The sequence below is a fragment of the Macrotis lagotis genome, chromosome 1 (genome assembly GCF_037893015.1).
Source record: "Macrotis lagotis isolate mMagLag1 chromosome 1, bilby.v1.9.chrom.fasta, whole genome shotgun sequence".
NCBI classification, from domain to species: Eukaryota; Metazoa; Chordata; class Mammalia; order Peramelemorphia; family Peramelidae; genus Macrotis; species Macrotis lagotis.
In genome coordinates, this window is record NC_133658.1 from 924,550,055 (window position 1) to 924,576,233 (window position 26,179).

The 26,179-nt window shown below is 38.2% G+C and overlaps 1 protein-coding gene across 5 annotated transcripts; it reads left to right on the plus strand.

The window, feature by feature from the left end:
- Window positions 1–3,612: 3,612 nt before the first annotated feature.
- On the plus strand, window positions 3,613–26,179 carry LOC141510020 (immunoglobulin superfamily member 1-like). 5 transcript variants are annotated; one of them, XM_074219976.1, is made up of 10 exons: window positions 3,639–4,108; window positions 10,438–10,473; window positions 23,181–23,480; window positions 23,890–24,177; window positions 24,407–24,448; window positions 24,592–24,693; window positions 24,889–24,916; window positions 25,055–25,125; window positions 25,218–25,255; window positions 25,449–26,179. In XM_074219976.1, the coding sequence occupies exons 2-10, from the start codon at window positions 10,458–10,460 to the stop codon at window positions 25,656–25,658; spliced, it is 1,095 nt and encodes a 364-aa protein (XP_074076077.1). In that variant the 5' UTR covers window positions 3,639–4,108; window positions 10,438–10,457; the 3' UTR covers window positions 25,659–26,179. The 5 variants fall into 5 exon arrangements, with proteins under 5 accessions (XP_074076080.1, XP_074076077.1, XP_074076078.1 ...); XM_074219975.1 differs by lacking the exon at window positions 3,639–4,108 and adding an exon at window positions 9,997–10,193; XM_074219979.1 differs by lacking the exons at window positions 3,639–4,108; window positions 10,438–10,473 and adding an exon at window positions 3,613–3,632.

A 26,179-nucleotide genomic window follows, 5' to 3' on the forward strand; every position in this document is an offset into this window, starting at 1 on the left:
GAGCCCAGTCTCCTCTTCAAGATCTCTCTGAAAGCTGGGAGTCCTCTCAGTTCATTTGCCAGTCTCTGGTTTCCCATCACCTTTGGTGAAAACTCCAGACCTGGTCCCGTGTGAGAGTCTAGTCCAGACCTGGAGCCCCAACATCCCATACCCCAATAGATCTGGGGTTCTCTGCTGCTACTAACTGTATCTCTTCAGTGTTAGGACAACCGGTTTCAAAATCTTACTTCCCTCATAACAAGACTACCAAGAAAAAGACTTCAATGAATCCATTATTTCTCAGTCCAGTTGTCATCAACTTCACCTTCCTTCCTCTCTGAATCTCTGTGATTCAAAGCCCTTGTCTGCTGAGGGGAAACCTCCCCTTTGATTTACTTCCAATCACATTTAAAACCTATCTACTTCTACCACCCTCCCCAACCATTCTCCTCTTTACCCACATCCCCAGTTCCTTTCTCATTGTGCTCCATGAAATCAGCACCAGCCCTTCACTCACTTGTCTAGGTTTTGTGAGCTCTTTGCCTGGCAACATTAGCATGACCTTCTTCCCCTCAGGCCTCTGCTTCTTAGAGTTGGGCACTTGCTCACACAATTGAACACTTGGAGCAGAGATTTTCACCCTATCCCACTCGGAATTGCCAAACATTGAGTAAAATTAAAAGGGGAAATGACTCAGAATTGCCCACAATCACCAATCATTTGTTCCAGAGATAAAGCTCATGAGGCTACCTGCCAGGAAGTTGTCAATGGTTTGAAAGTAGTCTAGGGGCTGCTCCGTTGTCTACAAATCACAAAAAGAGACTTTTGGTGGCGATGGGAACAGATTCGACCATTCTGGGGAGAACTTTGGAATCATTCCAAAAAGGACAATCAAACTCTCCATACCCTTTGATATCTCAATGTCATTACTAGGCATGTATCCTAAAAAGAAGAAGGGAAGGACATAGGAAAGAACTATTTGTACAAAAATGTTTAAAGCAGCTCTTTTTGTGATACAAAGAACTGGAAATTGAAGGAATGCCCATTCATTGGAAATAGCTTAACAAGTTGTGGTATGTGACTGTAATATTGAGCTATAAGGCATAAGGAGCAAACAGAATTCAGAAAACTTAGAAAAATTTAAATGAACTGATGCAAAGTAAAGTGAGCAGAACCACTTAACACTGAGACAACAATGTTCACACAATAATGTTATGTGAACAACTATGAATGATTCAACTATTCTCATCAATAAAAATGATCCAAGAAAATTCCAAAGAACTCAAGATGATAATGTTATTATATCCAGAGACAAAACGGATGCAGTCTGAATGCAAATCAAAACTTAATATTTTTCATTTTCTTTACTTGTCATCTTTTACTTTGGGCTTGTTTCTCCTTTCATGTTTTGCATGATTGAACATATATGACTTATTAAATTGCTTATTATCTCAGAAAGGGAGAAGTTGAAGAAGGGAAGGATAAAATTTGGAACTCAAAATGTTTTAAAATGAATATTAAAAATTGATCTTATATGTAATTGGAGAAAAATAAATTACTTTAAAATTTTATCTAAACTGGAAAATAAATAAATAACAAGCAGAAAACTTTATATCACTGAAGAGTCAATCAGCCAACAGTTTCTTGGCTTCCAAAAGATTTTAGTCATGCTGTGGGGACCAAGGGGATTCCTACTCTCAAGCACCCCTGAACCAGAAATTTAGCCTCCAGAAATTCTAACTTAATCCCTGGAAATGGAAGGACCTGATATAATCATCTCTTTTCTCACTTGTTCTACTGGTATATGCTAGCTCTCCTACTAGCCTGGACTGGAAGTTGTACTGAGGATTGAGAAAATTGGTGAGAGTCAGTCAATTGTTGAGGACCAGATACCATGTGCAAAGTCATTGCTCTAACCTCCGGGATACAGAAAACTCAAGAAGCTCACAATGGAATGTGCAAACAATCTAAATGTAAGAAAAGAGAAAAGAATATAAAGAAGGAAGAAAATAGAATTAAAAGGAGTTGAAAGAAGCTGACTTCAGAAGGTAGGTTATTTGTTGGGGCTTGTAGGAAGCCAGGAGACAGAGATGAGGAAAGAGAGAAGTTCAGGTATGTGATACATTCAATGAAAACTTCCTTGAGTCAGAAGATGAAGGGTCTTGTTTACATAAGAACCAGTGTCACTGGATCAACATATATGAGCTATCAGAATTCTAGAACAGGAGGCAAGGAACCAGATTATGTATTTACTCCTGGAGGCAATGGGGAAGCAATGGAGTTTGTTGAGTGTGTTTATTTAGGGTGTGCAATGCTCACATGGTTTCAGCAGCAGCACAGGGATATGTCCCTAAATCTCTAAAATAGAGAAAATAAATAACCAGCTGTAATTGAAGGTAAAAATACCAGGCTACAAAGCACATATTTTTTTAGTTGAACATTCAAAGAATCCCAGGGATTATTGGTGTTTCCCATTTGAAAATTTAACCAAGGAATGATGAGATTGAAAGATCCCAGGGATCAAGTAATGTTAACTCCAAAGCTCATTTTGTTTTATTTTTAATATTTTATTCATTTGGTTTTTTCCAACTACATGCAATGGTAGTTTTTACCATTCATTTTTTGCAAGGTTTTGAGCTTTACATTTTTCTCCCTCCTTCCCTTCCCTCCCCCCTTTCCCCTGACAGAGAGCAATCTAACAGAAGCTTTACATTTATAACTATGTTAAACATAGATCCATATCGATCATGTTATGAGAGAAGAATTACATCCAAACAGAAGAAAGAAAATATTAGAGAGAAAAAGAGATATTATATCTAAGATGAGCTTTAAAAATTAAAGATAATAAACTTTGGTCTTCATTTAAATTTCGCAGTTCTTTCTCTGGTCATGGATGGTATTGTCCATCACAAGTCTTCTAAAATTGTCTTTGAGTATTGTACTGTTGAAATGAACAAGTCTATCATAGTTAATCATCATCCTACATTATTGTTAGTGTGGATAATGTTCTTCTGGTTCTGCTCTTTTGACCCTGACATCATTCATGATCTGGTTAAAGCCATCAAACCAATCTTATGTATCCAGACTACTTGAGATGCATCATGTCTACCTTAGACCCGATCTTAGGAGCATGGTCAGTCTTTCATCATTTCCACAAGAGGAGAATTTGGTCAGCTTTGGGGTCAAGTGGATTATTATTTATGATTTGTTATATTACTCAGAAAACATTTTTTTAATTTTAAATTTAAATTTAACTTTGTATAACTAGAGATAGTTTGAATCTAGAATATTGTCCTGACCCCAGTCACTCTCCAAAAATGCCGCAGATAGTTAAAAGGAATTTGAGGTTACCCTCAGGATCTGGAAACACCCAGAATATTTGTGTTGAGGTCACCCAATGATATGTTTTGGGAATAAGTTTTTGTTTTGGATTCCCTTTGAATTTTGCTTCCACCCAAATTTCAATCTGCCTTTCACTCTCAGCAAAACTGTTTGCTGCGTATGTGATTCATGTGTAGGCTATTGTTCAGTCATTCAGTCATGTCTGCTTCTTTGTGACATAATGGACAGGTCCACAGGATTTTCTTGGCAAAGATACTGGAGTGGTTTACCATTTCGTTCTCCAATGGGTCCCTAGTTTATAGATGAATAAGGTAAATAGGATTAGGTGACTTCCCCAATGTCAGACTACTAATATATGTTTAAGTTCAATTATGAACTCAGAACTTCCTAATTATAAGCCCATTGTTTGATCCACTGCATCAGCTATATGTACCCTTGTGCATGTATATTCCCTTTTTAAATTCTTATATGGCGTCAACATCACAGAGCCTAAGGAGAAAGTCTCTTCTTTCTAAATTTCCTTCTATCTATCTATCATCTATCTGTCTATCTATCATCTATCTATCTGTCTATCGATCTCTCCTCCAAATGACCTAGGAAACGTCTTTCTAAAATTACTTCAGATTGTTTGGGCTTTGTTCTTCTAAGTTACAATATGATATCAGAAGTTATTCTAGTGATTCAGATAACCCTGAAGACTCTCTGAGAACATGGAAGCTAAGCAAGTCTCTGATTGTAGAATAGAGCATAAGAGGGATTGACCAAAATGGGATTACAACAAACACTGGTAAGTACCCTTGGATTCAGGTCAGACACTGAGCTGACTCTGATTGTCAAGACCATGACTCCAATATCAAGAAAATTAAGGAGTTATGCATGGACTTAGTCCAGGAAAGATTCAGACAGAATGAGAGTCATACCAGATTGCCCTAATCTACAAACATGTGATGCCCTTGAAGTGATCACTAAGTAGGTGCTAATTTTTTTTTAATTTTTTAAAAGGTGGGGGTGGCTAGGTGGCACAGTGGATAGAGAACCAGCCCTGGAGTCAGGAGTACCTGAGTTCAAATCCACCTCAGACACTTAATAATTGCCTAGCTGTGTGGCCGTGGGCAAGCCACTTAACCCCATTGCCTTGCAATAACTAAAAAAAAAAAAAAAAAAAAAAAAAAAAAAAAGATGGTTAAATTAGGCTGGAGCTCATTGATAGAAATTTTTTTTCTTTTTTTCTTTTTCTTCCTTCCCCCCCCCATCTCTCTTGGGATATCTAGTCTGTCATAGCCATCCAGATAACTAAGTTAACATGGACATTAGTTCTGCATTCATTCATTTAGGATGACTGTAGGTTAGTTATGGAAACTGGTACTTGGCAGGCAGTGAGGTAAGCTTCCAATTCAAAAGTTATCTAGTGGACACATTTTTACCTTGAAAGACTGGTTTACCTTGTAGAATTTTGAAGTAAAGCATCTCATCACCAACAAAGCTTTTGCAAGGCAATGGGGTTAAGTGGCTTGCCCAAGGCCACACAGAAAGAGAGCTTAGAAGAGTTAGGAAGACTAAGGAAGTCCCAATACAGTGTTCTAAGTTATCTATAGGGGCAGCTAGGTGGCACAGTGGATAAAGCACCGGCCCTGGAGTCAGGAGTACCTGGGTTCAAATCTGGTCTCAGACACTTAATAATTACCTAGCCATGTGGCCTTGGGCAAGCCACTTAACCCCATTTGCCTTGCAAAAATAAACTAAAAAAAATAAGTTATCTATAATACTAAGAAGTCTCCCTGACTTTTGATTAGACTTTCAGTGGGAAATAAGATTAAGAGATTCTTTTTCTCTGCCTGCATAATCTTGGATAGGTTGGAGATTGTAAAACTAAAGATAACCAAGAACAAGAAGGAAATACTTTTCCTGGTTTGTAGAAATTTATGGTATTATAAGCTAATCAAGTGTAAACATACATGCCACACTCCCTTTTGTGGCGGGGAATAGATATATACTTTCTAGTAGAAAGAATTTCACCTATTAGAGAACAAGCAGAACTGAGGTTAGTTTGAAAGGATGTCACAAAACATAATTTTTTAGGTAATTTAGTTATTTCTTATAGTTCAATATTGCATTAATATAAGACAACTTGTTCAGCCATTTCCAATAAATGGGCATTTCCTCAATTTCTAATTCTTTGTGCCACAAAAAGAGCTGCTATAAATATTTTTGTACAAATAGGTCCTCTCCCCTACCTCTTCATCTCTATAGGATACAGATTTAATCATGATATTGGGGATCAAATGGTATGAACAGTTTAATTTTCCTTTTGGCATAGTTCCAAAGTGCTCCCCAGAATGACTGGATTAGTTTACAACTCCACCAAGAGCCTCTCCTTGTGATTTTTAGGCACGATGGCAGCCCATAAGCTATCTTTAAACCATGGATAAAAGAAAGGGAGCAAGTACAGTAAGGGAGAGAAAGAGAGAACAAGCATTGCTCTGTCTGAGCAATTCCAAATGAGAGATTCTATTGTCTTTTTAGAATATCTAAATTGATGGAATGTAATAGAAGGAGAAGATGGATGGGTATCCAAGGGGTTTTCATGAAACTAAGTGACCAGGTACTGTTATGAAAGAGAGGAAAGGGAAAATGATGATTTACTTATTGAGAAAGGAAAAAACTAGGAAACAAAACACATGGATATAGAATAGATGGATAGTCAGTAAGAATGTTGAAGTTGGTTGGTTGGCTTGTTCTTGTCCTTCATTATTGAAGAAGACCAAAATAACATCTCTATGTTTGAGAAAAATCACAGTGAGTTGGACTATGGCTGATCTCACCAACAAGAGTTCAGAATGCTCTACCACAAGTTGGGCACAAATAGTCCATGGGAAGACCTGGGATGCTTACTCTAAACTTACTTTATGGTACATTTCCTTTGTATGTTTGCTTCAATTCTACCTTCTTCATGGAATGCAGCACCCTCACTGATGAGGGCATTCCATGCTGCGCATTCCTATGCCAGTGTCTCCCAAGGAGTCACAGTATCACTTCTTCTGGCCCCCTTATGTGTGCTTGCTCCATGTGAGTCCTTCATAAAAAAAATTATTTTGGCAGGCATACCTCTGGCAATCTAACAATGTCCATTGTAGTTGGAATGTTAGGTAGTTTAGTTTGAGAAAGGCCCTCAGTGTCTGCTATCTCCTCCTATCATGAGATCTTCAGAATCTTTCTAAGACAATTTAAATGGAAGCAATTCAGTTTCTTGACTTGATGCTGGTAGACTGTCCAGATTTCACAGGCCTATAACAATGAAGTCAGTACAATGACTCTGTAGACCTTCAGTTTGGTAATCAGTCTAATACTTCTCTCCCACACTTTCTTTTGAAATCTCCCAAATACTGAGCTAGTTCTGGCAATGCTAGTGTCAACCTCATTGTCAATGTGTACCTCCTTGAAAAGGACACTGCCAAGAGAAGTGAATTTGTCCACAGTACTCAAAATTTTTCCACTTGCTGTAATCAAACATGTAGATGTTGTGGTGCTGGCTCATGGAGCACCTGTTTTGGGTACTCCAAGTTGGGGGGGGGGGGTGGAATAGGCTTAATGTTGAGATGCCTCCATTTATTTCCATTTTAAACTATTTTGAAGACCAAATAAAAACACTAATAACCCTTGGGATTCTTTGGACTTTCAACAAAAATATCTCTACTTTGTATACCTGGTATTTTTACTTCTGCTTATTTACTATCTGTACTTGTGAGCTTCAGTGATATATCCTAGGCTGCAGGTCAAAGCATGTGACCATACCATAACCCAGACTCTCACATTCTAAACTCCATTGGCTCCCTATTACCACTCTCAGTGAATATATATAACTTGCCTCCTGTTCTAGGTTTCTGATACCTTATTCCTTGTCTTATACATATTAGTCCAATGACACTGGCCTCTTGGATATTACATAAACAAGATTCGCTATCTTCTGACTTAAAGAAATTTTTCCACTGATTGTATCCCATAACTGGGTCTCTCCCTCCTCATCTCTGCCTCCTAGCTTCCTTCAAGCTCCAAGTTCTTCTGTAGAAAATTTCTCTCAATTCCTCTTATTTCTATTTCTTTCCTTTTTTATTATTTCCTATTTTTCCTACATTTAGATTATTTGTACCCATTTATTTTATTATTGTCTTCCCCATTTGATTGTAGTCTTCTTGAGTTATTTTTTTATCCCAGCAAGTAAAACAGAGCCTGGCATGGGAGGGGTTAATAAATGCTCATTGCCTGGCTGGTGCCATCCTGCTCAATCACAGTCCAGGTTGGCAAAAGAGATAACTTTAGATAGGATTTACCATTAGGAAAAGTGAACAAATGGGGGTGATTGTCATTCAGATTCTTGTACTTCCCAGGGATTTATTTAGAATTCTTGGAGCTAGACCCAGACTGGTTCAGGTGCTGCTTGACAGCTGGAATCACCTTGGTCCACCCTGCATAGCTGAAATGTCCCAGAAGCCAGAAAATTGTAGAGCATTTGTATCTTCAGTGGTGTAGAGTTTTCTGCTTTTGATTTGGGGGTTTTTTAATTTAAATAAATTTTATAGCATTTAGTTTTCTCCCAGTTATATGTAAGGACAAATTTTAATATTCATTTTTAAAAATTTTAAGTTCTAAATAATCTCCTCCCCAACTCAACTCCCCACAGCAATTTGATATAGGTTACGTATGTACAATCATACACATTTCCCTATTAGTCATGCTGTATACACACAGACCAAAAGAAAAAGAATAAAGAAAGTGAAACAAAATATGTCTCCATCTGCATTCCAACCCCAACAGTCCTTTTTCTGCATGTATATAGCATTTTTACCATGAGTCCTGTGGAACTGACTTGGATTGTTGTATTGCTGAGAAGAGCTAAGCCATTCATAACTGATCATCACACAATGTTGCTATTACTATATATATAGTAGTTCTGCTCACTACACTTTGTATCAGTTCATCTATTTCTAGATTTTTTTCTGAAATCTGTCTACTCATCATTTCTTAGAGCACAGTATTACAACTTGTTCAAGCATTCAATTGATGGACATTCACTTAATTTCCAATTCTTTGCCATCCATCACAAAAAATAGGTGCTATAAATATTTTTGCATTTTGCTTCATCAGGAGGATAGAAACTTAATACAAAAGGTTATGAAGAATTTGACTGTCCTTTTGGCATCAGTTCAAAATACTCTCCAAAAATGGTTGAATCAATTCACAGTTCCATCAACATTCTCTTTTTATGATTTGGAGGCAAGGCAGATGCGCTATACTCTACCTTCAAACCATGGACACTAACTGGACCCTGTCAATATACACTGGTCCATGGAGATTCATAGCCTGCATCCCTGATGCAAATCTCCTTCTGCTAAGTGGTAATGATGGGTAATTCAAAGTCAGTCCCACTGCTAGTAGTACTCAATGGTTGCCAATTCAGAGGAAGATGGGCTAAGAATCTCTGCTCCCAAATGTTTCACTGGGATGAGCGTGTTTCCAACTCTGATAAGCAGAAGGTCTGAGGAGACGAAGGTCATGCTAGTGCTGTTAATCAAGGATTTCACAACCCTGGGTAAATGAGAGAAGCAGGATGGAGGGGGTGGTACTGAAGGCATAATCTAGCAGGGACTCTATTCGCCAAAATATGAAGGAGTTTAGAGTGAGTAGGCAGTATAGAACCAGATAGGTATTCATTGTGATTGGCAGATAAGTGTTAACTGAGATTCCCTTTCTAAGGGAAAAGATCCCCTCAGCAGAGAAGGACTTTGAATTACAAGGATTCAGGGAACAAAGAAATGTGAAACTTCTGGCAACTGAACTGAGTGATGTTTGCCCTTCATTCTTGAAGAAGACCATGACATCAGGGAGGTTTGTCATGACAAGTACATGAACTGGATTTGAGTGAGAGAAAGACTGTGCTAAATCTCCTGTCTCACTGTCTCCTCCAGAATCATCTGGGCCAGATACAAATCAGGATACTGGAGATGGTCCAAGGTGCAAGGCAATCAGGACTAAGTGACTTGCCTACATCTACTGCAGCTAGTAGATGTCTAAGATCAGATTCAAACTCTTGTCATCCTGACTCCAAGGCCAGTGATTTATTCACCACACCACCTAGCTACCCTCCTGGACTGAATAATAATGGGTTGATTGGAGTCTTTCTCTTCAGGGTCTTGTGATGAGTGAAAGTAAATTTGGGAAAGGTGGGTCCATTTTCCAAAGACTGGAGAGTTAAAGCAGCAGAGAGTTCCCAGGTCTATTGGGTGACTGGAGATTGGGGCTCCAGGGTCTGGACTAAACTCTTAGACCTGGAAGCTTCATCCAAAGATAGTGGGAAATCAGAGACTGGCAGATGAACTGAAGGGTCTATAACTCTCAGAGAGGCCATATAAAGATGGTTGAGGTCCTGGCAGCCTTAGTCACAATATCAAAGTCCTTGGGTCTAATGGACTCAAGTCTTCACATGGAAGTCTGGTAATTTTGGCATCAATCTCCTGTATTCACAGACACACCTGTTCTCTGAGGCCTCAGAGTTCTTTACACTAGGCTCTTGCTTAAGACTGATTCTTTAGTACTAGGCTTGATGACTCATGTCTGGGGTCTTTAAGAGCTGTTAGGTGAGACCCTGGGCCTATTTAAAGCTTGTTTGTGAGCCACTCTTTATCTCAGCTTTTTCAGAGCGGAAAAGAAATGTGAGGGCTGCCTGTCAGGGGTTGGGGTAGCTATTCTGACTACCACATCCTGGCTCCAATCTCTAGTCCACCTACCTCCTCTCCTCTGCTCAGATAAAGCCACCAGCTCTGGACTGGACTGTGGAGCCAGTATGTTCCCCACATTCATCCCCCTTCTCTATTTGGGTAAGTCCCAAACCTGGGCTTAGGGGATGCAGTAGGGAAGAAGGCATTATGAGGATGATTGACCAGGAAACTATAGGGGAGAAAGGGACACTGAGGTCTAGTGAGAAGTGGCCTAGAGAGAAGAGAGACTAGGCATCCTGGTTTTCTCCTGCTTGTTCCTGAGCACAGAAATTGCTTTGTGGAGAAGTGAAAATGGGCAGCTGTGATCTGAAGTAGACATGCATCATCTCAACTTCTCTTACAGGTCTAAGCCTGGTTCGGGAAATGGAGATGCATATGGGTGAGTCTTTCTTCCAAATTCTTCCCCATCTCTTTCCTTTCAGTATCAGTTTGTCACAGAGTAATGGACAAAGGAGGACCATATGGAGGGCATTGGGTGACTCTAGGAGAAACCTGAGAAACTAGAATTCAGGAGGTCCATGGGCAGGGGCAAACCCAGGGAATCAAAGCTTTGCTTTCTCCTCACCATTCCCTCTCTGGGCAGCACCGAGAAGCTATAACCCTCTGGTGCCCGAGCTACTCAGGGATGAGAACTTGCAGCTGCTGCAGTTAAGAGATAGCTGAGAATTGAGAAATGTGGGGAAATAATTTCCCTATTGGAATTCCAGGGAACAGAGCCATGTAAACATTTATGGTTGCTGGAATAAGTGAGAAATTTGATGATCAGAACCTTTCAGAGACTGTGGTGAAATGTGAGGGGAGAGGCTCATTGAAAATGTCTTCTAGGGTGGCTAGATGGCATAGTGGATAAAGCAACAGCCCTGGAGTCTGGAGTACCTGGGTTCAAATCCAGTCTCAGACACTTAATAATTACCTAGCTGTGTGGCCTTGGGCAAGCCACTTAACCCTATTTGCCTTGCAAAAACCTAAAAAACACTTTAAAAAAATGTCTTCTACTTGGGAGAAAACTGAGTCCTAGAAGCTCGTGTAGGAGATAATAGGCTGACATACCTAATAGGTTGAAAGCTCCAAGTGGAAGTGGTGAATGCCCCAAGGTTTTTGTTCCTGCCAGAACTTGTGCCCATTGAGAAATAACTGGAATTAGAGCTACCACAATCAGAGTTGAGGATTAATTGGGCAAAATAACAAGGGTCATAATCCACATACCAGAAATATTTTAATGCACCAATTTGTGTGTATGTGTGTGTGCGGATAGATGGGTAGATAGATAGATAGATAGATAGATAGATAGATAGATAGATAGATAGATAGATAGATAGATGATAGATAGATGATAGAATAGATAGAAATGTTTGGGGGGAAGCCATTATTCACTAGTGGAGAAGGGAACAGGGAAGGAATAATTCAGGCATTATCACATAAGTAGAGTTTTGAAGGAAAAGAGGGATTCTGGGAAGTCTTATTGACATGAGAGTGTAGTTGAGACTTGGAAGACAGCTAAGATATAGGAGTGGATGAGCGAGACAGAGTATTGTGTGAGAGGAATGGTATGAAATATTAGTTTGATTTCATTGCAAAGTGTGGAAAAAAGGAGAAATGTACAATAAGACTGTAAAGATAGATTGGCACTAGGTCATGAAAGTTCTCTAAAAACAAAAAATAACATTTGCCAGTATAACTGAACCATAACCATTGGAGGCTTTTGAATGGGGGAATAATGACCTCAGACCTGCACTTCACAATGTTTACTTGTGCAGTTATGTGGAGGATGGATTGGCTAAGATAGAGGTTTGAAACAGGGAGATCAGTGAAGAGATTACTTGAGAGATGAGAGATCAAACTTGGCTAGTGAAGGGAGTGAAGAGAAGTGGACAGATGGAAGTGGACATGCCAAGATCTGGCACCTGATATGTGGGAAGAGAACAAAAGAGGCATCAGATATAACATTGATTCTCTGGACAGTTTTCTGAAACAGGATCATCCCCCTCTGAATGGCTTCCACTTTTACTTCCACTTACCCTAGAAAAGGTCCCTGAAGAGCTGGAGATTTAGTATGGAAGCAAGTGTGCCCTGAAAAATGAAAACAAATCAGGAGCCTACAGATAACCTTGGATATTTCTCCACTCCTTCTTGGGAGTTGATGTGGATCTGAATTAAAGTATCATTGAGGGTCAGTGATGGTGGATAAAGTGGATAGGTGTTGTGACTCAGAAATCAGGGTAGGTCCACCAGAGTTCCCCCAGTGTTACCCAAAGTGGCATTTGTTCTCCTCAGAGTGTTATAAGGTGACTTAGTATGGGAGAAAAATAACAGTTTCTAATTGCTTTTTCTTCTCATCAAAAAATGAATAAAAGCCATTGTTTTATTGATCTTGGAAATAAAGATCATCTCCAGTGCTTTCTCTTGGTCTGTAAACTCAGAAGATCATGATTCATGAGTCAGCAAACAGAACAGCTAAAAGGAATAATGGTTTGGATGGTGATACCCTCATCCATTCGCATTCAACATATGCAATGGATTGTCTCATTAAGTGGACAGATCCATTCTGAGACTTAGTGTTAAGGCATGTGACACAAAATGTACAAAAATATCACTGAAAAGAAACCAAAGTACTAAAAGAATAGATATAATATGTTGAAGAACAAACAATGAAAAAATGACTTGGCTTATCCATTTTCTATGACCGGCATGAGCTCTTCATCAATCACATTACAAGATCAATGGTGTTCTAAAAAGGTATGACCAGAAGTAAGATATTTTAGGGAGTGCCTCTGAAAGCCTGTTACTTCACATAAAATATCACAGTTATCTCCTAGCCAGGGACTTTTTAAGACATTTTAAATTGAAGAGGAGTCACTGAGGCAACACCATAATAATACCAGTTAACATGTCTAAAACCATCTAAGGTTGGCAAAGTACTCTATTTCTATTATTAAGTATAATTATCACTAACTTGTAGAAAAGTAAATGTTTTATACTTTAACCAGCTATACATTGTCATTGCCTAATCAGATAGTTTTTTTAAAAAGGATTTCTATCTTTCATTAAGAAAGCTTGGAAAATTCTTTTTTTTTTTTGGTTCTTTTTATTTTTTTATATTTTTAAGACCTTTCTTTTTTAAAATATTAATTATTTAAGTCAATGTGGTTAAGTGACTGCCCAAGGTCACACAGGTAGCGATTATTAAATGTCTGAACTCAGGTCCTCCTGACTCCAGGGCCCATGTGCTATCTCCTGTGCAGTTCTTTTTTATTTAAAAAAAATTGAGTTCCAAATTCTCTTTTATTTCAGCCCTCCCCCTATCCAAATACAAGGCAAGTGATATGATATCAATTATATAAGTGAAAGAATGCGAAACTAAATTTTACACCAGATATTTTTCAAAAGAAAAAAATTTTAATGGAAAAAGTGTGCTTCAGTCTACACTCAGAGTTCAGTAGTTCTCTGTCTGGAGGTGAATAAAAACTAATCATTATTAAAATGCTGCTATTAATGTGTATGATGTTCTTCTTCTACTCACTTCACCTTACATCAGTTCATGTAAGTCTTGCCAGGATTTTCTGAAACTATCCTTTTCATCATTTTTATAGAATAATGATATCCCATTACAGTAAATGCCCCACTTTGTTTTTCCATTTCAAAATTGATGGGCAGTCCATCAATTTCCAAGTCTTTACCACATAAGTAGTTTTGAACATATAGGTCTCTTTCCTTTTTTGATTGCTGAAAGATTCAAACCTGGAAGTGGTATAGCTGACTAAAGGGGAATGCAGCTTTATACCATTGTTTTTATAGTTTTAAAACTGCCAAAATCATTCTCCAGAATGTCCCTGTTTATCCATATTCAATCCAACATTTGTCCATTTCTTTTTCTTCCATATTACCCATGTGTAAGGTGTGAGATGATATTTCAGAGTTGTTTTAACTAAATTCTAATTTTTCATGATTGAATTTGCTTTATGAAATTAATTGCTTTGATAGTTTTGGTTTTCTTTTTTTAATTTTTAGAAAGGTTTTATTTATTTTTGAGTTTTACAATTTTCCCACCAATCTCACTCCCCCCCCACCTCCCACAGAAGGCAGTTTGCTAATTTTTACATCATTTCCATAGTATGCATTAATCTACGTTGAATGTGATGAGAAAGAAATCATATCCTTAAGGAAGAAATATATAGAATGAGATATAGCAAAATTACATAATAAGACGATTTTTTTTAATTAAACTTGTTCTATTAGAAACCAGGAGGGATGGGAATTCAGGGAAGCCTGGAAGGATTTGCATGAACTGAGGCTGAATGAGATGAGCAGAACCAGAAGAACATTATACACCCTAAAAGCAATATGGGAGTGATGATCAACTTTAATGGACTTGCTCATACCAATAGGGCAACAATCAGGCACAATTTTGGGGTATCTGTGATGAAGAATGCCACCTGTTTCCCAAGAAAGAATTGTGGAGTTTGATAGCTTTGATTTTCAAAGCTATTTCATTTCTTTGCTCATTTAGCAATTTGGCAATGGTGCTTATTTGTTTGTTTGTTTTTTGCCGGCTTGGTTCAGTTCCGTCTATAACCAAGAACTGAGTTCTTTATCAAAGAAATATGCTATAAATATTTCCTCAACCCCAGCCAGTTTCTTGTTGTCTTCACTTTGACTTCATTGGTTTTCTTTGTGCTAAATCTTTTTAATGTCATACAATCAAAATGATGTTTTACTCTCTTGTTTGACCATCATCTCTTCTCTTATTCATAAATTAACATGCAATTTTGCAGGATCACTTAATTTGCTTGCGATAGCAACATTTATGCTCTCATCTTCTCATTTTGACCTAATCTTAGTATATGTTTGAAACATAGGTCCCTGTCTAATTTCTGCAGAATTGCTTTCAATTTTTCCTAGAAATTTTGGTCAAATACTGATGTCTTGTCCCAAATGCTTGAATGTTTGTTTTTATCAAACACTAGATTACTTTGATCATTTACTATTTTATATTACATACTTAATCTATTCCACTGTTTTGCCATTCTATTTCCTAGACAATTCCAATTTTTGTTATTTTTTTTTAGCTTTGGCTAGGCAATGGGGTTAAGTGGCTTGCCCAAGGCCACACAGCTAGGTCATTATTAAGTGTCTGAGGCCAAATTTGAACTCAGGTACTCCTGACTCCAGGGCTGGTGCTCTATCCACTGCACCACCTTGCTGCCCCTCCAGTTTGTTTTAATAACTAATGTTTAGAAATATAGTTTGAAATCTGATACTGCTAGTCCATCTTCCTTCACATTTTTTTTACCAATTTCCTTGGTATTAACATTTTGAATATTTTCTGTTATTTTTCTGGTGCTATGAAATAAATATTTGGTAGTTTGATTTCAATGCAACTGAACTAAGTAAATCAGTTCAAGTAGAATTACCCATTTTAATTTCAATGATTCAATCTAGCTATGAGCAATTCACATTTCTCCAAAGATTTGGATCTGGATTTATGTGAAAATTATTTAGTAATTGCATGCCTGGGTATACCCGGGTGTAACTTGGCAGGTAAACTCCAAAGTATTTTAAACTGTCTGCAGTTATTTTAAATAGAATTTTTTCTTTCTATGTCTTCCTGTTCAGTCTTGTGGCTAATTTATAGAAATCCTGATGATTTAAATGGTATTATTTTAAAATCTTGCATCTTTGCTAAAGTTGTTAATTATTTCTATTAGTTTTTTAATTGAATCTCCGTGGTTCTTTCTGACTTTATATTGTCTGCAAAGAATGTTAGTTCATTTCCTTGTTGCCTATTATTACTCCTTCAATTTCTTTGTCTTTTATTGTTTTAACTAACATTTCTAGCACAATATTGAATAATAAGGGTCATAATGGTCATCTTTGTTTACCCCTGATCTTTTTGAGAAAATTCCTAGTGTTTCCCCCATGATAGATTCTTATTCTTGGTTTTGGCTGGTTGGTTGGCTCTTGTCCTTCATGCTCAAAAGGATCGAAGCTGTCATTGTGTTGGGGTCAAAATAGTGTTGTTTGATTGTCTCTGGGAAGATAAATAAGAACTCCAAAAGTTCTACCATAGTTTGTGCATAGGTAGTCCACCTGAAACTTTAGAGTGGAGCTGTCTCTAAATTTGAGCATAATACATTTCTTCAGAGCTACTGCACTATTGCTTTGCTCCTAGAACACAGTACCTTCTTTGATATGGACATACCATACTGGGTGTTTCTGTGTCCCACAATAGGTATAGAAAGATCTTGAGAGTCTGTTGTATTATTTCTTCTGTCCTCTGAGAACCTGCCTTGCATGAGTTCTCTGGAAAATATTCCTTTATACTTTTCAAGTTAAAATATGCCATCGGGGACGACTAGGTGGTACAGTGAGTAGAGCACCAGCCCTGGAGTCAGGAGTACCTGAGTTCAAATCCAGCTTCAGATACTTAATAATTACCTAGCTGTGTGACCTTGGGCAAGCCACTTAACCCCATTGCCTTGCAAAAACCTAAAAAAAAAAAAATATGCCATCACTGGTAGCTGACACTGATGCTCTTTTCATCCTCATTGAAGATACCTAAGAAGATTACTGAAAGCATCATGCTAAAAAGCATGGGAGCAAGCATGAAGCCCTACTTCTTTGCATCAGTTACTAGTAAATTAGGAGAGCATGAATTAAGTTAAATTAGGAGAGAATGAAACTAAAGGACAATACTGATGAACTTCTATGTGCAGTCAAATTTGCCATAATCTACTGGCTGGATACTATTTATTTAATGAAAGGCTCCATGTATCACTCTGCTTTCTTGGGTTTCTTTCTTTTTTATTTCAGACGTGTTTTAATACAATTATAGGACAGTTACAGAGTCACATTTAATCCACAGAATACATTTAAGGTATTAAGAGAAATAATGTACATCTTGACTGTCAACACAACATAATTAAAATATTTGATTCTTGCAGTTAACTTGAGATCAACTAAACAATTGTGCTGGTTATTTCTTCATGTATGAGCTGCTCTTGTCACAGTATGTGAGTAAATATTATAGTAAATTATGAACATTTCCTGTGTGAAATAGGAATTAGCCTGAAATACCAGCAATGTTTTCTTTGTGAAAAATACATGATATTAGAATTCTAAAAAACAGTCAAATTTAAGACAGGATACTGAATTTTTTTTATACAGCCTTAATCTTAAAAATAGAAAATGAAAATCACAAGTGCATTAAAAATTAATATGAGAACACAACTGTGAAAGGTGATAACACAACCCTAATCTTAAAAATAGAAGATGAAAGCTACACATGCATTGACATACGAATATAACTGTAAAAGGCAATAATACAAACTTCAGGGCAAGTCCTACAGTAAGTTCTCCAGTAGAGAAAAGTAAGAGGTCACTGTTCTTTCAGCAGACCATCAACCTTGCATCTCCTTCCACCAGCCAGAAGAGAATATTTTTTTCTGGCTGCCTATGAACAACTGAACTCTTTTTTGTGTGACTATATATATATAGTATCAGTTGTCTGAGTGTTTGAAAATGGCTCATTAATTAGTGTCTTGGCCAGCTTCTGTTCCCCCTTTGCATTCAATTTTTTTTTTAGGTTTTTGCAAGGCAAATGGGGTTAAGTGACTTGCCCAAGGTCACACAGCTAGGTAATTTATTAAGTGTCTGAGACCGGATTTGAACTCAGGTCCTTCTGACTCCAGGGCCGGTGCTTTATCCACTACACCACCTAGCTGCCCCTGCATTCAATTTTTATGTTTGTTCTTAATCAGAGGCTAAAAACACCTCTTTAGGAATTCAGTGAATTTTAAAACTATCAAGAGTAGTGCAAAGAGGCTTAAGTTCTTAGGTTTCTTTTAAGAATAGTTTTATATTTTTTGTCAAAGCCGTTTATCTATATCTCTCAGTAATATAGAGTTTTTATTGCTTTTTATTGGCATGGTCAATTTTGTTTTATATATGACCAATTACAAGTCAAAAAGAATATATAGATCTATATAGATATAGATATATACATAATTATAGTTTTCCTAGCATTAAAAACAGTCTTACATTCCTTGTATAAATCCTCTCTGATCAGAGTATATGATCTTTATGATATATTACTGTAATCTGCTTGCTAATATTTTATTTACAATTTTTGTATCCCTATTCATTTAATAAATTGAGCTCTAGTTTGCTTTATCTGTTTTTGTTCTCCCTCGTTTAGATAACAAAACTGCTTTTGAGTGATAGAAGAAATTTGTTAGGACTCTATCTTTACCCACTTTTCAAATAGCTTATATTTTATAGGAATTAATTATTCTTTAGATGTTTGAAAGAATTCACTTGTGAATCCATCTGGTCCTAGGGATTTTTTTTCTTAGGAAGCTCATTGATGGTGTGTTCAATTTCTTTTTCTAAGACATGATTATTTAAGTTTTCTATTTATCTTTCTGTTCATTTAGTCAATTTATATTTTGTTATTATTTCATCATTTCACTTAGATTGTCATTTCTATTAACATATAACAAGGCAAGAAACTGAACAAGGCAAGATAGCTAGCTGTATTAATTACATTAATTTCCATTTGATCGATGATAAATTCATCATCATTTTTTATACTAATCATTTGGTGTTCCTCTTTCTTTTTGAAAATAAAATTAACCAATGGTTTATCTTTTTTTAATTTATTTTGTAAAGCAATGGGGTTAACTGACTTGCCCCAGGTAACACGGTTAGGTAATTATTAAGTGCTCTACCCACTGTGCCCCCCAGCTGCCTCCTAGCTATTTTAAAATGATGCCAACACCTGATTTTATTTATGTTATTTTTATTCCAAATTTATTAATCTCTATGTTGAATTTCAGGGTTTCAATTTTGATCTTTAGTTTGGGGTTATTAAGAATATTTTCTAGATTTTTTTTAACTTGTATACCCAACTAATTAAACTATGTCTTCTTTCTATTATGACTGTAAATATTTAGAGATAAAAATTTTGCTCCAAAGTGGTATTTTGACAGCATCTCACAAATATTAATATTTTCTCTCATATTGTCTTTATCTTTGATAAAATTATTGATTATTTTTTGATTTGTTCTTTTGACCACTCATTCTTCCAGATTAATTTATTTACTTTCCAATTAACTTTTAATCTATGCTTCCAAAGCCTTTTATTGAATTATTTTATTTCATTTTGGTCTGAAAAGGATACATTTGATATTTCTGCTTTCCTGCATCAGTTCATGAGGTTTTTATGTTTTGGTGAAGGTGTCACATAAAGTAGAGAAAAAAATATACTCCTTTTTATTTCCATTTATTTTTTCCAGAGGTGCATCACATCTGTTCATCCTTCAACTTCTTTATGATTTATTTTATGGTTAGATTCATCTAGCTCTCACAGGGTAAATTTCAGGCCTTGCTTAAGATATTTTCGCTGTCTATTTCCTCCTTTAACTCATTTAATTTTACTATTCTGAATTTGGATGCTCTTCCATTTGGTTCAAATATGTGTAATATTGCTATTACTTCATTTTTTTTTAGCAAAAGGTATGGTCACTCTTTTTTTTTTTTTTTGATTTGTGCTCCAGTCTTTACTCAGGAAGGTTCTTCTGTCACTGTAACTTATAGTGCTCTCTAACCTGGAATTGTGACCTGGAACTGGATACTGATGATGTAGTTGCTAAACAGCATTGGGTTTTGTGTCCAGAAGTAGAACAGGGGTCTGATATGATCTGCCTAGTGATCCGTTCCCTTTCTGTTCGAGGACTCCCAAAACTATTGGTCTGTTTGTCACAGCAACCTGCAAGGTCCACAGCTGCTGCTACCACCAAAGTTTTCTAGGACAGACCCCATTTCAGGGTCAAAGACCTCTCCTTGAGACCTTGAACTGAAAAATGTCTCATTCCTACTTTTTATGGTCCCATAGGACACTCAAGAATTCAATTGTTGGGAAAAGTCTACAGGAATGTTCCTTTTACTCTACCATCTCGGATCAATCCTTCAGCAAAACACTTTAAAAGTTTGAACTCATTTTCTTCTTAGAGTAAACCTGGGAGATAGGTACTATTCAAACCCCATTTTATAGATAAGGGAACTGGGGTAGACAGAGGCTAAGTAATTTGCCACAAGGTTAAAAAGTAGTGAATATCTGAGAATGACTTTGATCTCAGGTTTTCTTACTAGCATTGCACTCTAACCAAAGTATCACCAGTTGGTCTCCCGTGTTCCCAGAGCATACAACACTTCAGCAAAGAGGATCTGTCTCCATAATCATGCAGACATCTGACCCAGCAGAAATTTGATTTTCTCCATATTCAATCATACTCCACAGCAGAGCAAACCTTCAAAATACATTTCTAAAATACAAATCTGTTTTCAGGTCATGACCTGAATACCCTACAAAGAAATTAATATAGCCACTTCTGAAAACTGATGGAAAATTCTCTTCAATATTTTCTTTTAATGTAAAACATTTATAATCATTATCTCCAACTCATTCTCCTGAGTATATATATATATATATATATATATATATATATATATATATATATACACACCATGAGATAATACCTCACACATATCCCTTACCCCTCAATCTGCAATGCCTTAATAACAACACAAGATCCAGACTCACTGGTCAGCATAATTTTAAGCTTCTAGCCTTCAGGATAGATCAAGTGGTGGATTTTTACCTCCAGAAAAGACATGTCATCCCAGTTAGGAGACATCTGCTAGGTCTTGAATGCTCAAAGCAGCCCATGTGGCCAGAAAGATTCTTCTCTTAAGATTGGGTTTGTTGGGGCAGCTAGGTGGCACAGTGGATAGAGCACCAGCCCTGGAGTCAGGAGTACCTGAGTTCAAATCCAGCCTCAGACACTTAATAATTGCCTAGCTGTGTGGCCTTGGGCAAGCCACTTCACCCCATTGCCTTGCAAAAACTAAAAAAAAAAAAAAAAAAAAAAGATTGGGTTTGTCCATAAGTTCTGGGAGAAACAATGACCTCAAATCCAAAGCCACCCTCTGATATTCATTGTCTAGTCTCAGGAATGCAAATCTATTTTTGCTTCATAAAAAAAAGGATTGCTTTAAAACAGACTTTATTCTATATTAGATTGGTATCTAAGAGAGGGGCAATGGGAGAGAGAGGAAAGAATAGAATTAAGAACTCAAAACATAAAAAGAAACATGTTAAGAAGGCAGCTAGGTGGCCCAGTGGATAGAAGATCAGCCTTAGAGTCAGGAGGACCTGAATTCAAATTTGACCTCAGATGCTTAATAACTACCTAGCTGTGTGATCTTGGACAAGTCACTTAGCCCCATTGCCTTGCAAAAAAGGAAAAAGAAACAAAGCTAAATCTTAAAATTTGTTTTTACATGTAATCACAGGAGGACAAAATATTATTTAAAAATATGTCATAAAATGTTTCTTTTTGCAAATATGATCTACCCTTGCATATGCTATATTAGTAAAGCAGTACATGAATGTCATTTGTACATAAATCAATTTGCATCTATTCAAGATGTGTGCTCAAAACAGTTTTTACTGATGAGGTAGCCAACCAGAAAGTCAGTCAACAAACATTTGAGTCAGAGAGCATTTTATTAATGAATGGGATGAGAATCTACCCTCTCAGAACCTGGTCAGAAAGCAATGGAGAGCTGGGACATCTCTCTAAACTATCTGTTACCATCTTCACTTTTAGGTTGCCCGAACTCCTTCCATTAGGTCTAATCCTGAGGTGGCTCAGATTGATACAATTTCCCTCAAAGAGAGAATTTGCTAATCATGATGACCCCCAAGGCTAGCTCTAAGCTTGAGATAAAAACAAAACCGAGCTTCAGGCTCCCTAACATTTGTGAGTATATATGAAGGATGATGGCAGGTCTGTGTTGAATGGGGCTTCCCAGCAGAATGAAGACCTGAGCTATTGTTGACCTTAATGGTGAAGGCCTTAGAAAAGATTTAGTATTATCTTGGCACATGAGTCAGAAAGCAGCAATTTTGCCCACAGATCAACTTTTAAAGCAGTTGGTGATCTTCAGGCATTAGCATATGGGTACCCAAAAGAAAATAATGTATCTGTTCTACCATGAGATAGATGCCAGCCTGGATCAGGGGAGCTGGAAAGGAGAGCCAAGCGGGTAGATAAAATTTTATTTACCTGCAGTGCTATGGGGGCTAGGGACAAATGCCATTTGGGTAGGTTGGCATTTGCCATTTTTATGGGTTAACTTTGTGCTAAGTGCCATTATTTCCAATAGCTAAAAAAGTGCTAGTGATTTAATACTTTTTCCAATTCTGGTGCCCTGGGCCCAAGCTTTGGTTACCTTGTCTAGTTACAGAATTTCCTTGTAATGGTTGGAACTAGCAGCAAATCAAGTAGATTCTAACAGGATATTGGGAACTAGGGATGTCCCACACAGACTTCTCAAAACTAGGAAATTGGGGAAAATCTGCAGGGCTCTGGTACATAGGGTTGAGGATAAGGAAAGATTGTGGGAGCAGGAAGAGAATCCCAGAGCTACTAAGCTGGAAGGAATCTTTGAGGTGATAGAGTCCAACTTTATCATGTGATAGAAAAGGAGAAACGTGGTAGCAGAGATGGAGACCTGACTTCAGGAGCTGATTCTCTCAGCATTGCAATTAGGTTGAACTGAGACTGTCTAGAGCCTCTTCATTTAGGGTGAAATAGAATTCACTGATTCTCTCCTCTGAAAGCTCGGATCCAGGTAGCAGAGAATTGCAATGCGGTTTTCAATAAGGTCTCCTTCTTACCCTGTTGGAAGCAGAAAGGGCCTGAGTAGCCATTGCTCCAATCTTGTCATTTATTTTATTTTTTTAGGTTTTTTGGCAAGGCAAACAGGGTTAAGTGGCTTGCCCAAGGCCACACAGCTAGGTAATTATTGTCTGAGGCCAGATTTGAAGCCAGGTACTCCTGACTCCAGGGCCAGTGCTTTATCCACTGCACCACCTAGCTGCCCCAATCTTGTCATTTAAGAGATGAGGAATCTAAGGAACAGAAGGGTAAGGGACTTGTACAAGGTTACACAGTTAATTCTGGGCAAAATTGGAAGTTGAACGCAGATCCTGACTCTTACCTAGTGATCTTTCTCTTCTAGGAAATCCCTCTAGGCCCCACCTCCAAGCCTATCCAGCTCCTGTGGTGGGCCCAGGGCGAGATGTGACCCTCCAGTGCAGCCTGCCACCAGACTCATGTCTCCAAACAATGACATTCATTCTCCACAAGGAACAGCACCCAAAGCCTATACAAAGCAAGACTGGAAAATGGACAAAGTTTAATTTCACACTTTATTCTCTGAGGTCCCAGGACACTGGGAACTATAGTTGCACCTACAATGATACTGCAGATTCTTATAGGGTTTCAGAGTCCAGTGAGACTCTGGAGCTCTGGGTTACAGGTGAGAGCATTTCTGGACCTGGGGTATCACAGAGCAGAAGGACTGGACTCATGGGCTATGAGTGAGACCAAAGAGTATGGGAGGGGATCCCATGAGGAGCTGGTCTGACCATCTTGGGATAGAGAGTATGGAGCCCTGAGAAAGGCAGAGGGGATATGGGGAGGGGTTGCTTCATCCTTCATTGTATGACTCAACCTTGGGGCAAAGGATGGAGACAGGACCAAACTGCCAGGAAGGTCCAAAGAATAAGAGAGTTACAATATCTGGGAAAGGTTCTCTTGAAAAGGGCATGACAAAGAAGGTCTAGGAGTGATGAGTAAAGGATACTTAGAATCTTTCCCAGCATGCCTGGCTCCTCTGTTCCTCAGAGGGGAACTTGAACCTCTAATGTCTGTGCTTTGCCTTTCAGCAACCCTCCCCAAGCCCTCCCTCTCAGCAACACCCAGACATCTGGTGGTTTCAGGAGGAAATGTGACCCTCCGATGTCAGGGACCAATCCGAGGTGTGAGATTTGCTCTCTACAATGAGGGAGAGGAAAGATGTGTAGGGATCAAAGAGTTTACCCAGGATGCGGCTGAGTTCCACTTTCCCCACGTGAACATCAATGTCTCTGGGAATTACAGTTGCCGCTATGACCTTGGACCAGAGAGCAATGTCAGCGTATCACCCAGTGAAATTCTGGAACTTATGGTACAAAGTGAGGAGTAGAGGAAGAAGGATTCTCTGAAGACCACCTGTGATCATTCCCTTACCCCTGGTTTAGGAATTAATCTCCAATACCTTCCATATTTTGAGGCATGGGAGAAGGGGCAAAGTTTCTCTTATGCCTTTCCCAAGCCCATGGGGGAACTGGGTAGGGCCTGGGGCATGAGCATTCTCCTTACAACTCCCTCTCCCTTTTCAGCAAAAAATATTATGTTTTTCAGGTAAGAAGGATACACTTTCTCGGCAACCAGCTCAGACTAAGGGTAAGACGTAGTACTTTCACAGTATGGGGAAGAGGGGCAATGTTTCCAAAGTAGATGAACAGGAAAACTCACCATGATGGGTGGAAAGGAAAAAGAAGAAATGCTTATGGACTGATCTTCACCTTCACCCTCTATCCTAAAAGGGAAAGATTCCAGAACTATTCTGATTGTACTCAGCTGCATCTTCATTCTCTTCCTCGTCTTCCTTTTTTTGGCAATCCGAAACCATCAACTCATCCAGATCAGTGAGTTTGGAGATGGCAGTTTCCTCAGATTCAGGGAATAAGTATTGGGGTAATAGATGGGACATAAATTTCAACATCTGGGAAATCAGATTTGACTTGATTTAAACTGATTCTCTCTCTCTCTCTCTCTCTCTCTCTCTCTCTCTCTCTCTCTCTCTCTCTCTCTCTCTCTCTCTCTCTCCCACCCCTGACCAGTGACTTCACATGGACAGCTCCCAAGAAGGTAAGGAGACTCAGATGATCTTTCCCATTTTCTCTGATCTAATAGGGTTACATGTCCCTTCACCATTCACAATGAGCATGTTGCCTTCTGAGCATGATTTTCTCCCTGTCTCCCACCCCCATCATGTTCTCTCCACAGATTCCCAGATGACCCATGCCTCTCTCAACAAGTTTGCCTTTCCCATAACTCTGGATCCCCCCAAAAGGAGTGTGAGTGAATCATCAGGTGGAAAGCAGCTACCCTGGGGATAGGTTGGTTCTGTGAGTTCATAAACTAAACACAATTTCTCTTCTCTCCCCAGATATACAGATGAATCAATGGAGCCAAAGTGAGACTGCTGTGAGTGAATCCTCTGCCTGGAGAATCCTATCTCATCCTGGATCCCAATCTCCTCACATTTACTCTCAATTTTGGTTTCATTCATTTCACATAAAAACTGTCTTTCCCCTCTCATCTCCATTTTCTAAGTTCTTTCCCCCCACCCTTCAACTCCTTTTTCTCCCTTACTGACAATCTAACATTCTACTTCCAGGTCAGAGAGGATGAAGACCTCCAGACAATTACCTACATCCAGTTGGATAAAAGGATCCTGAGTGAGACACAGAAAGGAGTCCCTTCTAAGCCACCACTGGAGCCCACTCTATATGATTCTGTAGCCATACACTGTGAGGCAGAGAGGAATGCATCACTGCAAACTGAAATGGTAGCCCAGTGCCAGGGAAGAAGTAACAATCAAAACTAAAGTCCTTTGTCTCATGGGGAACACCTGGTGGATAAGACATATCTAGTAGCAAGGTGGCTTATTAGATAAAGCACTGGACCTAGAGTCATAATGTCGAAGTTGAGTCATTTCAGTCATGTCCAACTCTCTGGGGTTATGTTGGCAAAGATACTCTAGAGGTTCGCCATTTCCTTCTCCAACTCATTGGTGATGAGTAACAGAGGCAAACAGGATTATTAGACTTAGGCAGGATCACACACTAGTAAGAGTCTGAGGCTAGATTTGATTTCACAAAGATAAGCTTTCATGTCTCCAGGACCAAAACACCTAGCTGCCTTGGATTCAGAATGGCCAGAATTGTGCCAAGACAAGTTTCTTATACTTTGCCTCAGTTTTCTTAACTATAAAATAGAAATAAAAATAACACCTGTCTTTCAGGGTTGTTTTGAAGCTCAGGTGAGACAACATCAGAAAAGTATTTTTCATACTTTAATAGAAATGCTGGATAATATTATTATTAAAAATTATGATCTGCTCCTCAA

Bases quoted from the DNA above. Each gene is read 5' to 3' on its own strand.
- LOC141510020 (XM_074219975.1), top strand. From the start codon at position 10,160: ATGTTCCCCACATTCATCCCCCTTCTCTATTTGG. The intron at 10,194-10,437 runs GTAAGTCCCAAA...CTTCTCTTACAG, and splicing joins CATCCCCCTTCTCTATTTGG to GTCTAAGCCTGGTTCGGGAA. The intron at 25,256-25,448 runs GTGAGTGAATCC...TTCTACTTCCAG, and splicing joins GGAGCCAAAGTGAGACTGCT to GTCAGAGAGGATGAAGACCT.